A 12,329-nucleotide genomic window follows, 5' to 3' on the forward strand; every position below is an offset into this window, starting at 1 on the left:
ACTGTTATTGGTATTGGATCATTACCAGCAGAACAGGACTGATACTGTTTCCATCCTTAACCTCCTAGGACCTGCCGTCCTAGGCATCACATTTTGGGTTATTTAGACCAAAATACTCAATTTTGCTCCACATGGGCCTGATATCCACTTACGAGGACATTAGAATAGAATAGAATAATCCTTTTATTGTCCCACAAGGGGAAATTTGGTTGTAACAGCAGCCAAAAAGACACATATACAAACAAACTGTACTGGGAAATTTAGATTATGCATCTTGATTCATTTTCAAATGTACATTCGTTCACCTTTCACAGTAAGGGATTATATTCCACATTCAAAAAATAATAATAATATTAACTCCTAAGCAGTGTACGTTTGTATTATTCACAAGACAAGAACAGAGATTAAACTTCGGGTCTCAATATAAAATCCAAAACATTATACTGCTACTGTTCTATCAAAATTTTAAACGAATATCCTCATATGTGGCTCTTATATGTCTTAAAAACAAAAATAAGGTTAGAAAAAAAAAAAAAATCTGGTAATTCTTTGTTTTTAACATTCATTGGGCCCCAATGTGACCAAATATAAAAGAAATTAAAAATGCATGTCGTGGAAGAGTTCGGGTTTGAGGAGGTTAAATTTACTTCAAAGAATTGTGTAAAATAATTAAATAATATATTTTTGGTAAGGAAAAAAAAAAAAAAAGAAGCACCTGAAAGATGATCTGTGAAGAAAAATCTGATTCATGTTAGACTTACTGTCATGTCTCTAGTATTTTATAACACATTTAGACAATAGGAATTTACCAGAGGTAATTGAGAGCACAGGGTCTATCATATTGTCTAGTGCAAAGCACTCCAATGCAATGAGCAACATTTCAATGGTAAAGATGAATTTAGAATTTTTGTAACTGAAGTCAGTGAATTCCACGTTGATGCCGACTAGTTTCTGGCATAGAAACAGCATGAACTGAATGAATGAAGTGCAAGTATGAGTCTGATAATAATAAAGGAGCGAGCTCTTGGTGTGAGTGAGGTGGCTCTGAAAAGAGCCTTTGTTGGTAGGAGAGCGTGTAGCTTAAGCTCTCTCTCCGCGGATGCGACGAGCCAGCTGGATGTCTTTGGGCATGATGGTGACCCTCTTGGCGTGGATGGCGCACAGGTTGGTGTCCTCGAAGAGTCCGACCAGGTAAGCCTCGCTGGCCTCCTGCAGAGCCATGACAGCAGAGCTCTGGAAGCGCAGGTCGGTCTTGAAGTCCTGGGCGATCTCGCGGACCAGGCGCTGGAAGGGCAGCTTGCGGATCAGCAGCTCGGTGGATTTCTGGTAACGGCGGATCTCACGCAGAGCCACGGTACCGGGCCTGTAACGATGGGGCTTCTTGACGCCTCCGGTGGCCGGGGCGCTCTTACGAGCGGCCTTGGTGGCCAGCTGCTTCCTGGGTGCTTTGCCGCCAGTAGACTTGCGAGCGGTCTGCTTGGTTCTTGCCATTCTTTCTCTCTTTGCTTTTCCTGTGCTAATAGCAGAAAATGTAGCAACTACAGGAGACTCGCTGCTCTTAAAGTGTGTGACAGGCTGTGACGCGGTGCCGCTCCGGCTCGTGATTGGCGAGGGGCTCCACGTGGTGCTCAGCCCCGTTCAGAGGAGCACCGCCCCGCCTCGGTGTGTGCCGCTCATTGGAGAAAAGTGCATTGAAATTGCGCGCTGCCGCAAGCCTCTCTGCGATTGGTGCGTGACGAAGCTGCCCGCGCTCCGCGGAAATATAAGCGAGGCTTTGAGCAGCTCGGACCACATTTTCTTTCAGTGTTGATACTCTAAAGAAGATAGCATCAAAATGAGTGGTCGCGGAAAAACCGGAGGCAAAGCCAGAGCTAAGGCTAAGACCCGCTCATCTCGTGCCGGGCTTCAGTTCCCCGTGGGTCGTGTCCACAGACTGCTGCGCAAAGGCAACTATGCGGAGCGTGTGGGAGCCGGCGCCCCCGTTTACCTGGCAGCTGTGCTCGAGTACCTGACCGCTGAGATCCTGGAGCTGGCTGGCAACGCAGCCCGCGACAACAAGAAGACTCGCATCATCCCACGTCACCTGCAGCTGGCTGTGCGCAACGACGAGGAGCTCAACAAGCTCCTGGGGGGAGTCACCATCGCTCAGGGTGGTGTGCTGCCCAACATCCAGGCTGTGCTGCTGCCCAAGAAGACCGAGAAGCCCGTCAAGGCCAAGTAAACGCAAAGCGCTCGGCTTCACCAACAACAAAGGCTCTTTTAAGAGCCACACACTTCTCTCTGAGCAAACATCCTCCTTCTTACTGTGTCTTTAACAACTCGTGTACTGGGAAATGTAGATTATGCATCTTGATTCATTGGCAAATGTACATTCATTCACTTCATCTTTCACAGTAAGGGATTATAATCCACATTCAAAAAAAAAAAAATAATAACTCCTAAGCAGTGTGTGTTTGTATTATTCACAAGACAAGAACAGAGATTCCCTTTGGGTCTCAAAATAAAACCAAAGCAAAAAGCTTCCGTCTCTCCTGCTGTGTGATTAAGGCTCGTGCCTTGTTCAACCTCATTGCTCATCTTACTGATTTAAAATAAATGGGATATCACTAATTATTAGCTTCATAACTATGACTATAAACATGCATCATGGTTCACTCGCTTGATAATAAAAGCAGATCCGCAGCTCATGGAAACAACACGCAGTTCATGATACGTGTGCCAAGACCACAAACCTTGTCAAACACAATAGGAAATCAGAACAGGAGGAGGAGGAGGAGAGGGACGGGTGGAGTTCTTTGCTACTGCAGAAACTATCCAGATACAGAGGGAGGAAAATGTGGAGCTGTTAGCAACATGTTCAGCACTGCTGCTGAATTTGGGACATTTTGCAAAGTCACTTACATCTACGCTCAGGTTTTTGTGTCTATTGTGAGTAGAATAAAACGATTAGAAGAATAGAAACTGCTCAGGTTTGCTTAGATAACAGGGGGCGGCTGGAGATCAGAACAACAGGAAATCATTGGTAAGTGTGGGTCTGGTTAGAATGACTTTTTCAACCCCTGTTTTAAGGACAATAGTGGATTTGAGTTCTCAAAGCATTTCATGCGACCTTAAAGCTCTCAAGAATGACATTAAGTTGCTGAACCCTGACCTCTGACGTGCCAAATCACTTGGTTCAGCTATAAACTTTGGTGTGTAACTGTATAGTGTGAAAAATGTATTGACAGTGAGGGTCTGCCTGTCGTAAAATGAGGAGTAAAAGCTGCCTCAGCCAGATAAACAGGAAGCCACAGTTACTAGCCTGGGGGGAGAACAGCCCCCCAGACTGAACAACAGAAGTAAACCTCAAGACTATATTTTGAAATAAAAGAATTGCCCGCATTCTTAACGCTACAGAACTCCATTAGTTCAAATGTACATGAATCAAAATGGTTATGAAATGAGTAATGAAATAAATACATGGTAAAATAAACAGCTGTATGGGTTCATCTTGGAGTAAAATGTGTCCTTGAAATCACCAAATATCAATTCAATTGGCCTAGATTTAGTCAGGTAAGGTTGTAGAGTAGAGCATTTCGAGTGGATTATATTGGCTGAGTATCGTTAAAATATATAGTGTACTTCCACTACAACAGCCAGTGTAGGCTTTTAAAAAATAAAACTCAGTATTTCATACAGAGATAATAACATGCATCTATAAATGTAATATTTTCAGTCACATTAGTTTTTTTTAATAGAATCTTTTAAAATGTAGATGATAACTTGTAAAGGTGTATTTCTAGTATGATAGTGTTTCATAGAAAAACAAGAAGTGGTGTGATGTCTGGTACTATAAAGGTATGATTGTAAAGAATGAATTGTTACTATTTGTGTTGTTTTTGACTTCTGCAGACATCATGATACTAATAGTTGTAATTGTAATGAGGAAAACGGGGGGGGCAGTGTGTGCTTTAACAATAAGGACATTATTGTGAATGATAGAGTGATGAGTGAGTGTGAGGAAGGAGCTCTTGTGTGTTGCTGTGGTGGCTCTGAGAAGAGCCGTTGTTGAGTGTGAGAGTGGTGGCAGCTCACTTCTTCTTGGCTGCTGTGGCTGCCTTCTTGACTTTGGGCTTGGCGGCCTTCTTGGCGGGGGACTTCTTTGCTGCGGGAGCCTTCTTGAGCACCTTCTTGGGGCTCTTGGCCGCCTTCTTGGGGCTTTTGGGCGCTTTCTTGGCCGCCGCGGGCTTCTTGGCCTTCTTGGGCGACTTCTTAGCGGCTGCGGGCTTCTTGGCTGCTGCCGCCTTCTTGGGCGACTTCTTAGCAGCTGCTGCCGGTTTCTTGGCTTTGGCAGCGGCGGGCTTCTTGGCTTTAGGAGCGACTTTCTTTGCGGGCTTCTTGGCTTTGCTGTCAGTAGCCTTCTTGTTCATCTTGAAGGATCCGGAGGCCCCGGTGCCCTTGGTCTGCACCAGAGTGCCCTTCGCCACCAGGCTCTTGATGGCGGTCTTGACGCGGGCCTTGTTCTTGTCCACATCGTAGCCTCCGGCAGCCAGAGCCTTCTTGAGAGCGGCTGTGGACACGCCGCTGCGCTCCTTGGAAGCGGCCACGGCTTTCACAATCAGCTCGCCCACGCTGGGGCCGACCTTCTTGGGCTTGGAAGCTGTCGTCTTCTTCTTGGCCGCCTTGGCCGGGGCGGGAGCAGGTGCGGGAGCTTCCTCGGACATTTTTCCCCTTTCGCGTCTGATCGAGATTCAACGAGATTCGCGGTACAGTGATGGCAAGTCGGAAGCGCCACGCTGCACTTAAACGCACCATGAGAACCATGGAGAGTGAAGGTAGCGCGCGCAGCTCTCGCGTGTGCCCCGCAATGCTTCATTTTGTGTTTCGTGTCTCGGGATCAAAGAGCTCAAAGTGAGTTTGTGAGCAGCACTGCAGGCCGACAGTGGAGCAGTCCACAGCGGGCTTGTGTCTCCTCGTGCAGGCCTCGTGTCGGGCTCTCGTGCTCTCTGCTCTCGGTTCGTGGAGCTCCTAAAGCTCAGCGACTCGGTGCGGAGCTCAGCGCTGCTCGGCGGCTTCTTGCACTCTTTTCTCTGCTAAAACCGATGGAGCTGCAGTAGAGCTCCGTAAAAAGCCTTTTCCAGCTGATACACATGTTTGTTCACGCACTCCGAGTTAAAAGCAGCATCTGGTGAGCGCGGCTGTGGGACAAAGTGACGCCGCGAGCTCCCAGCAAACACACCGATGCTGCTGGAGGCCCACGGAGCAGCGACACTTCTGTGACAGCTGCTCACTTCTAACCAAAGCACAGTTTCACTCACATTGTTGCACATCAGAAGCTTCATTAGTGACCTCACAGCAGCTCGCTTCCACACTTTGGCTCTGATCTCTTAGTCTGCATTGACTCTGTTTCCTTCTACAGTTACTGACTCTACAATAAACAACAGCAGTCAATGAACACGTGAACACACACATCCAAAAACGGATCACTAAGTATCTCAATGTGTAATACTCAATACCTGCTAAAAAACATCCAGCCATCTCACTGTTAAACCTTGTCTTGTTGTCACTACTAGTCAAACATTAAATAAATAGATATAATGATAAAATAATCCTAGTAATATTGTTGTTAATATTTGTTATTTATTTTATCCTGTTCTGCCCACGTTGGTGAATTTCCCAGCTCTGGGACTAATAAAGCTTATCTCGTGTCCTGGATAGTGACCTCAGTTTAATCTAGTATAGTGTCTTTAATTATGCCCAGTATATCTCTGCTGCTCTTTCTGGAGGATTTTTTTATTCTTCCACCTACCTACTAGATAGATCCTCGATGCATGAAGGAGCCTTTCCGCAGGTCCTTCCTCCCTGCAGCTGTCAGACTGTACAATCAGAACTGCTCCCAACAAACAGATGTTTACATCTGCACTGTAACTGCCATAAGTTAATTAACCGATTCACACTACAGTCTGGTTTGCCTCTTATCTGTAGTTATTTTTATTTAATTTAATAACTGTACAGTACTCTCTGTATATAGTAACCATTGTCCTTAATGTAAATATGTAAGAAAAATTGTGTATGTTTCTGTTCTGTGTCCTGTTTGTATATGTGTCTTTTTGGCTGCTGTTACAACCCAATTTCCCCTTGTGGGACAATTAAAGGATTATTCTATTCTACTGAAAAATGTGTATAAACAGATTTTTGTCCAAGATAAGTAAGATGCTGCACAATACTTTCCACCCACTCCATGTGTTGACCAGTCACAGGAGTGGGTTCACTGGGAGAGTGAGGTGACCAAAATTCACCTCTGAACACCACAGGAAATCATTCCTACCTACCCCCTGAACAAGTCCTCCATCTTGTGCACAGCACTTACTACAATAGTTGCATTATATAAAGACATGGGAAGTGAAAGGTGGCTACGGAGCCATCAAATTAGGAGTTAGATTGAAGATAGCCTTGATGGAAATTCCTCTTTGGGCATCGCTAGGAAAGTTGGATGCAAAGGACACAGAGCCTGCCTGTGGCATAGGCAGTATGGGCAAATGCTAAAGTTGTCATCTATCCAGGGGCACAAGTGGGGGGGGGGAATTATAACTAATGATACCAATTCATACCTTTCTCAGTATACATTTCGGCATCTAGTTAGCCAATTTTTGCCCTCTAGTAGTCCAACAAACCAGCCCTTAATGTATCATAGTTGTTAGTCAAGTTCTGTGTTTACAGTGTTATAGTGTGCGTCTTCAAGTCAAGTGGCTTTGTCATTTCAACCATCTGCAGTGGTACAGTACAACAGCGAAGCAGACACCAAGACTATGTGTTACATATACCAGACAGGACCACAAAGTGCAGATGTGCAAAAATTCAACGAAACGAAAACCGTGCAACCCCAGAACGATACAGACAAGACCGTGCAAAGCAAAAAAAAAAAAAAAAAACTGCAACATAAAGTTGATACTAATTTTCTGCTTCATAGCATTTCAGTCCACTAATAAATTTAACCTTGCTTAAGTAAAAACAAATATAAATCGGCATGCTTAGAAATCAACAACAAGTGTCAAATACAAAGTCGCATTTATATAATTTGTAGTGAGTTTCAATTTCTGAAAACCAGAAAAACATTTCAGTCGTCTGGGTCTGTGCAGCGGATTAATACCACCCAGTGACACAAAGGTCCACATCCGCGATTCAAGTAGTTGGCAACATAGTAACTGCATATTTGTCAGTAGGAAGTATGCTCGTCAGTTTAAAGTGTGTGGCTCTGAAAAGAGCCGTTGGGTTGACATCTGATAGCCAGTTTACTTGGAGCTCGTGTACTTGGTGACGGCCTTGGTACCCTCAGACACGGCGTGCTTGGCCAGCTCACCGGGGAGGAGCAGGCGCACTGCGGTCTGGATCTCCCTGGAGGTGATGGTGGAGCGTTTGTTGTAGTGGGCCAGGCGAGATGCCTCGGCAGCGATGCGCTCGAAGATGTCGTTGACAAACGAGTTCATGATGCTCATGGCTTTGGAGGAGATCCCGGTGTCGGGGTGGACCTGCTTCAGCACCTTGTACACGTAGATGGCGTAGCTCTCCTTCCTGGTCTTTCTCTTCTTCTTGCCGCCCTTGCCGGCGGTCTTGGTCACGGCTTTCTTGGAGCCCTTCTTGGGCGCTGACTTACCGGGTTAAGGCATTTTGTTTCTTCGATACTCTGCAGCAACGAATGAGCTCTATGACTGAGAGCAGCGCTTTTTATACAGGCTTTATGCTAATACCACTGCGCAGGCCCTCGGAGCTCATTGGTGGAGCCGCACAGTGGGCCGGACGTTGTGTTGGAGGGAATTTGTGAATTTTGCTGAAACAGGCGCGCATCTAACAAAGACAGTGGACTGTGTGATTGTGTCCTCGTTTGCTGAGACAGTCATTTGTTCTAAATGAGCAGTAAATGTAGAGCTCTGTGTGGCAGATATGGATGTGTTAGTATCAGTATTATCTTCACCAACAATGAAATCATTTGAATAACAATTCCACCTGGTTTCGTGTCTCTGTGTTTCTGTAGCGCCCATGTAACCTGGTGATAGTCACAGTTTACCGTCACCAGCACACAGCTTTAAAACTTCGCTGAGTTTTAGCTCTCAGTGGAGATTAAACACTGGGCATAATTAGGTTCTGTCTGTCGGGTCACGTTTACTTCACTCTTTTATTTACAACTAATCAAATCGGTTTGGCTCATATTAAAGTTACGTTTCATAACTGCATAGTTTTACTGAAGTTTAATGTCTCACTGAAGCACACATTAGACTGAACCATTCACTTTTCTTTATTATCTGGTGTTCATATATTTTTTTAACAGTGGATTTTGAATTTAAACTAACATTAAAAATCTTAAAAAGGAGGAAAAAGAAGGTGCACTTCCACCGGGAGGATCAGTGTCTGAAGCAGCATGTTGTTCGTGTAGGATCATTTTCTGTGGGAGAACACAGACATGACCCGTGAGTTACATTGGTAGATGACCGTTAGATTAGTTGATGCTCCCAACACTTCCACGAGAACAAAATATTTATGGTGTGAAAACATTCATTTAGTAGCCAAGTGTGTGTAAGTGTTACCGAAATGGTTTGTGTATAAAAAAGATTAATATTTGGTTCCAGCAGTTAAAATATTTTTTCCTTGTAATTTGTTGTGGTTCATATTGTGATGGTGTGTTTTTTGTTGAGTATGAGACATGTTTATCTTGGCACAAAGAACAATTTTTTGTTGCATCGCTATTATCGTGATGTTTAGGTGTGATTATAAGCAGTTGTGAGGCCTGCTTTTGAAAACCACGCAAAGGATTTCAGTGAGCCATCTGCAGCAGTCTGATCCATCTACAAGCTGTACAAAGTATTTGTTATCATTGTGTGTAATATTCTGCAAATTTGTAATGTATACTGTTCTAATTATTTCTTATTTCAGCTGAATGAAGTGCCTGCAGCCTTTGTGTTTTATGTTTGTAGTTTTCACGGCGTTCAATAAATAAAGCAAAGCGCCCGTCTTGAAGAAGCCGTGCTTCTTTTGTCATTTCGGAGTTACAGTGTGGCTATGACAATGCTGCTTAAGTCACAGACTGACTTCTGTTAAACAATTTCCCAAACTATATTATATATATTCAGATTCAGCCTCACTGTCTGAAGAAACATTCCTTCCCGTTATCAGACCCTCACATACTGAGCTGGACTAAAGTGAACTATGCCATTGCACTCCATCACCTTCTGCATGTCACAATGCATACTTGCACACCTGTTAATTAGCTTTCTTAACAGTGTGACAAAACATTACCTGTCCTTTTATTAACTGCATAAGTAGTGCTGGTCTGTAAGGACAGGAGGAGGAAACAGTGACAAAAGGAGCTGTGTGAGGCTGCTAAAGGCAGTGGCTCCCTCACCAGCTGAATTAAAAAGAGCACAGGTCACAATAACACATGTACCAGTTGTTGCATTGCAGAGGTGTTCAAGTATAAAAAAATAATAAACACAATTGCAATGTTTTATTTTTATAACATATTTCTATGATTGCTTTAATATGGATTAGGTGCAAGAGTTTTTAAGTGTGGATAATTAAATAATAGATCAATGCAACAGCAAATTGTGCCTTTTTCTCAGACAGACAGCAAGTGGAAAGTGATAGATGAGATGAGGAGATGGAAGAGACGCAAAGAATAATTCACAGGCAGAGCCTAGTTTATGTCCCACAGTTTTTTAATCTGCTGCCTTATAAACACTGTGATCAATCTTTGTATTTTATTATTATCTAATAACACTTGTTTAATCAGCTCCCATCTCTCCTATGGACTTTTTACAGTCTACAGTCTCAGATCAACACAGCCCTGCCCTCCAGCACTATCAGCAGCAGGAGCAGCAGAAACACCTCAGCAGCAACATTGTACCCATCAGGTAAAACACAGGCTACGTTTGCTTTGCATTGTCCCCACCTGATGACAGTGATATAGTATGATGTCATCCCATATTAGATTCTTGGTGAATGTGGGTTGTCGTTCTTCAGCCTGGTTCTATGTGCTCCTTTTTAACTTTGAGGACCCGCCCCTTTAAACATCTCTGCACAGCCCTGGACATAAGTATTGAAATATTTGTAATTATGATGTGATAAATATATTTAATAGAGTAACACATTAAACATTCACATTATTACATTAGTGAAACATGTAATGTGATTACAGTCTGACTGCTGGAACAGAAGAGTTTAAATATGAGAGAAACACTGCGTTGCTCTTGTTCTGCTCTGAGTCACACTTTGATTTGAACTGTTGATCCATGAAATGTCTTTGCTTACAGTCGAGGGCCACCATCAGCCTGCAGGACACACTTTGAGAGCTTTAACTGTTACACATGGAGCTTTAATGTTTAGTTGTTAAGATGAAACTTTGCTACAGTGTAATCACATTTTTATATCCTTGTATTTTCTGTTCATGTCAGTATTTTGTTTCATTTTACGGTGTCTTTAAACAGTGATTCAGTATCAGTTTCATGGTACTTTATGGAGTTCAGTATAGTGAATAAATGTCCTGGTGGGGATTTGCTCCTACATGATAGATACAGCAATGCACAGGTTTACATGTACAGTATTACAGAGGAGAGGCATCACCAAATACAGGAAATTACAGGATGTAAGCGAAATTAAATCAAGATGAATAAAGTTGCTCTTTTTAGAAATTCTACATCTACATATTTTATTCCTGTTGGCAACTAAAGTTCCCCTCTTGCCCAGATGGTGGTGATCTTTCAGAAGCTTCTGATCAAGCTTTTCACGGCTCACAAACACTCTGCACAGAAAGCAGCCAAAGCAGCATTTGTCCCCAGTTTTACCTCTTAAAGCGATGACAGCTGACATCACCTTTGTAACAACTTCACCTCAGTAAGTGTTAAAAACTAAAACAAATGTAAATGCACAGAAATGACCAAAAACGTGCTGTTTGCACTTTACTGATTTTAGTTGCCGCCTGATTATCTAAAGCTTGAGAAGCTCTTTAGTCTTTGATGGTGCAGAAATGTTTACGTCACAAGATGGCGCCACTTCATCAGGTAAACTAAAGGGAAAACCCTGCTGTTGTTAAACCACATTGTTTTAAAAACATTTATAACTATTATCATGTTTACAGCGTGTAGAAGATTAGTTAGTTAAAATGCTATGCTAATATTTCATAACTTTATTAATATATTAACTTAGTGGATGACTCAAAGATGTGAGAGTAGTGCCAAAAATTTGTCTCTGTCCTAAAACTCTTCACTCAGTCCTCTCGCTGAAACTGATCGGTGTCGTAGGTTTAATTGGTGTTTTAGATTTACAATTATTTTAAACTGGTTTGTTAAAACTGATGTTTTTGTTGTGTCATGTTTTTTTTTTTTCTTTGATCATTCTGTTTGTGTTTTGCAGCTGTTGTTGAAACAATTTTCTCCTGCGGTTCTTTTTTAATATAGTTGCAGTTTTGTTTTCCCAGTTCGCCAATTCATTCAGGCTAATAGATGTACACGACCGGGAGGGCATCATGTGAAGGGGACTCTTTATTTTATTTTATTTTATTTTATTTTATTTTATTTTATTTTATTTTATTTTATTTTATTTTATTTTATTATTTTGTGTCATTTCTCTATTTAAATCTTCAACTTATAACTCAAATTACTGGTACTGACACCTGGTTTATTTACAGTGTGTGGCACGCATGTGAACTGACTGTAGTGCTTCTGAAACAGGGTGTGACTATTTGCAGTGCAGTGCAACAGTTTTTAACTGTTGAAAGCAGGAGAGGGGTAGCTGGCCCCATGATCGGAAGGTCGAATTCACTGAACTGCTTCCCTGAGATACCCCTGAGCAAGGTACCGTCCCTACACACCGCTCCTCGGGCAGAAATGATTAAAAAAAAAAAAACAAAACAAAAAAAACCCCCCAAAGGATTAACAAAGGAGATGCTTGTGTAAAGGCCCTGCTATGAGACCAGCCTGGATAATCAGTCACTATCAGCTCCCATTTAACAGTGATATGTTCAGTCATGTTCATGTTGCTTCACCTGACTTCATCCCCTCTGGATCAAGGCTGCTGTCATGACTCAGAATTCCATCCATCTATTCGTCCTCTTCCACTTATCCTTATCAGGATCAGCTACCATAGGTGAAGAAAACTGTTTAGTGAATACTTTTTGACCATTTGGAAATCCCTTAATCAGACTCCTGCTGCAGCTATTGATTGTATTTCCACTTCTTTTTTTTTATTGTTTTTTGTTTTCCTGAATAGTGGCACAGACTTATTATTTTAGAGCACTCTGTATGTTTCTAATTTATTTAAGGAACCATCACATTATTTTGCATTTTCAAAAGCAGTTTATT

The 12,329-nt window shown here is 42.6% G+C and overlaps 4 protein-coding genes and 1 pseudogene across 4 annotated transcripts in view; 1 reads left to right on the forward strand and 4 right to left on the reverse strand.

The window, feature by feature from the left end:
* The window catches only part of LOC116333427, a 493,334-nt gene that overhangs the window by 117,815 nt on the left and 363,190 nt on the right, over positions 1 to 12,329 (reverse strand). The gene's annotated exons all lie outside the window — the stretch shown is intronic.
* On the reverse strand, positions 332 to 1,508 carry LOC120438186 (histone H3). The gene has a single exon (XM_039608634.1). It carries the CDS (start codon positions 1,489 to 1,491, stop codon positions 1,081 to 1,083), a length of 411 nt encoding a protein of 136 aa, XP_039464568.1. The 5' UTR covers positions 1,492 to 1,508; the 3' UTR covers positions 332 to 1,080.
* LOC120438190 (histone H2A) lies at positions 1,804 to 2,465 on the forward strand. The gene has a single exon (XM_039608638.1). The coding sequence runs from the start codon at positions 1,835 to 1,837 to the stop codon at positions 2,219 to 2,221; it is 387 nt and encodes a 128-aa protein (XP_039464572.1). The 5' UTR covers positions 1,804 to 1,834; the 3' UTR covers positions 2,222 to 2,465.
* On the reverse strand, positions 4,025 to 4,716 carry LOC120438181 (histone H1-like). Its single transcript, XM_039608627.1, has one exon. The coding sequence runs from the start codon at positions 4,701 to 4,703 to the stop codon at positions 4,071 to 4,073; it is 633 nt and encodes a 210-aa protein (XP_039464561.1). The 5' UTR covers positions 4,704 to 4,716; the 3' UTR covers positions 4,025 to 4,070.
* LOC120438193 lies at positions 7,257 to 7,646 on the reverse strand (annotated as a pseudogene).

The sequence above is a fragment of the Oreochromis aureus genome, linkage group 3, assembly GCF_013358895.1.
Source record: "Oreochromis aureus strain Israel breed Guangdong linkage group 3, ZZ_aureus, whole genome shotgun sequence".
Classification (NCBI taxonomy): Eukaryota; Metazoa; Chordata; class Actinopteri; order Cichliformes; family Cichlidae; genus Oreochromis; species Oreochromis aureus.

Coding starts and splice junctions, on each gene's coding strand:
- LOC120438186 (XM_039608634.1), bottom strand. CDS start 1,491: ATGGCAAGAACCAAGCAGACCGCTCGCAAGTCTACTGGCGGCAAAGCA.
- LOC120438190 (XM_039608638.1), top strand. CDS start 1,835: ATGAGTGGTCGCGGAAAAACCGGAGGCAAAGCCAGAGCTAAGGCTAAG.
- LOC120438181 (XM_039608627.1), bottom strand. CDS start 4,703: ATGTCCGAGGAAGCTCCCGCACCTGCTCCCGCCCCGGCCAAGGCGGCC.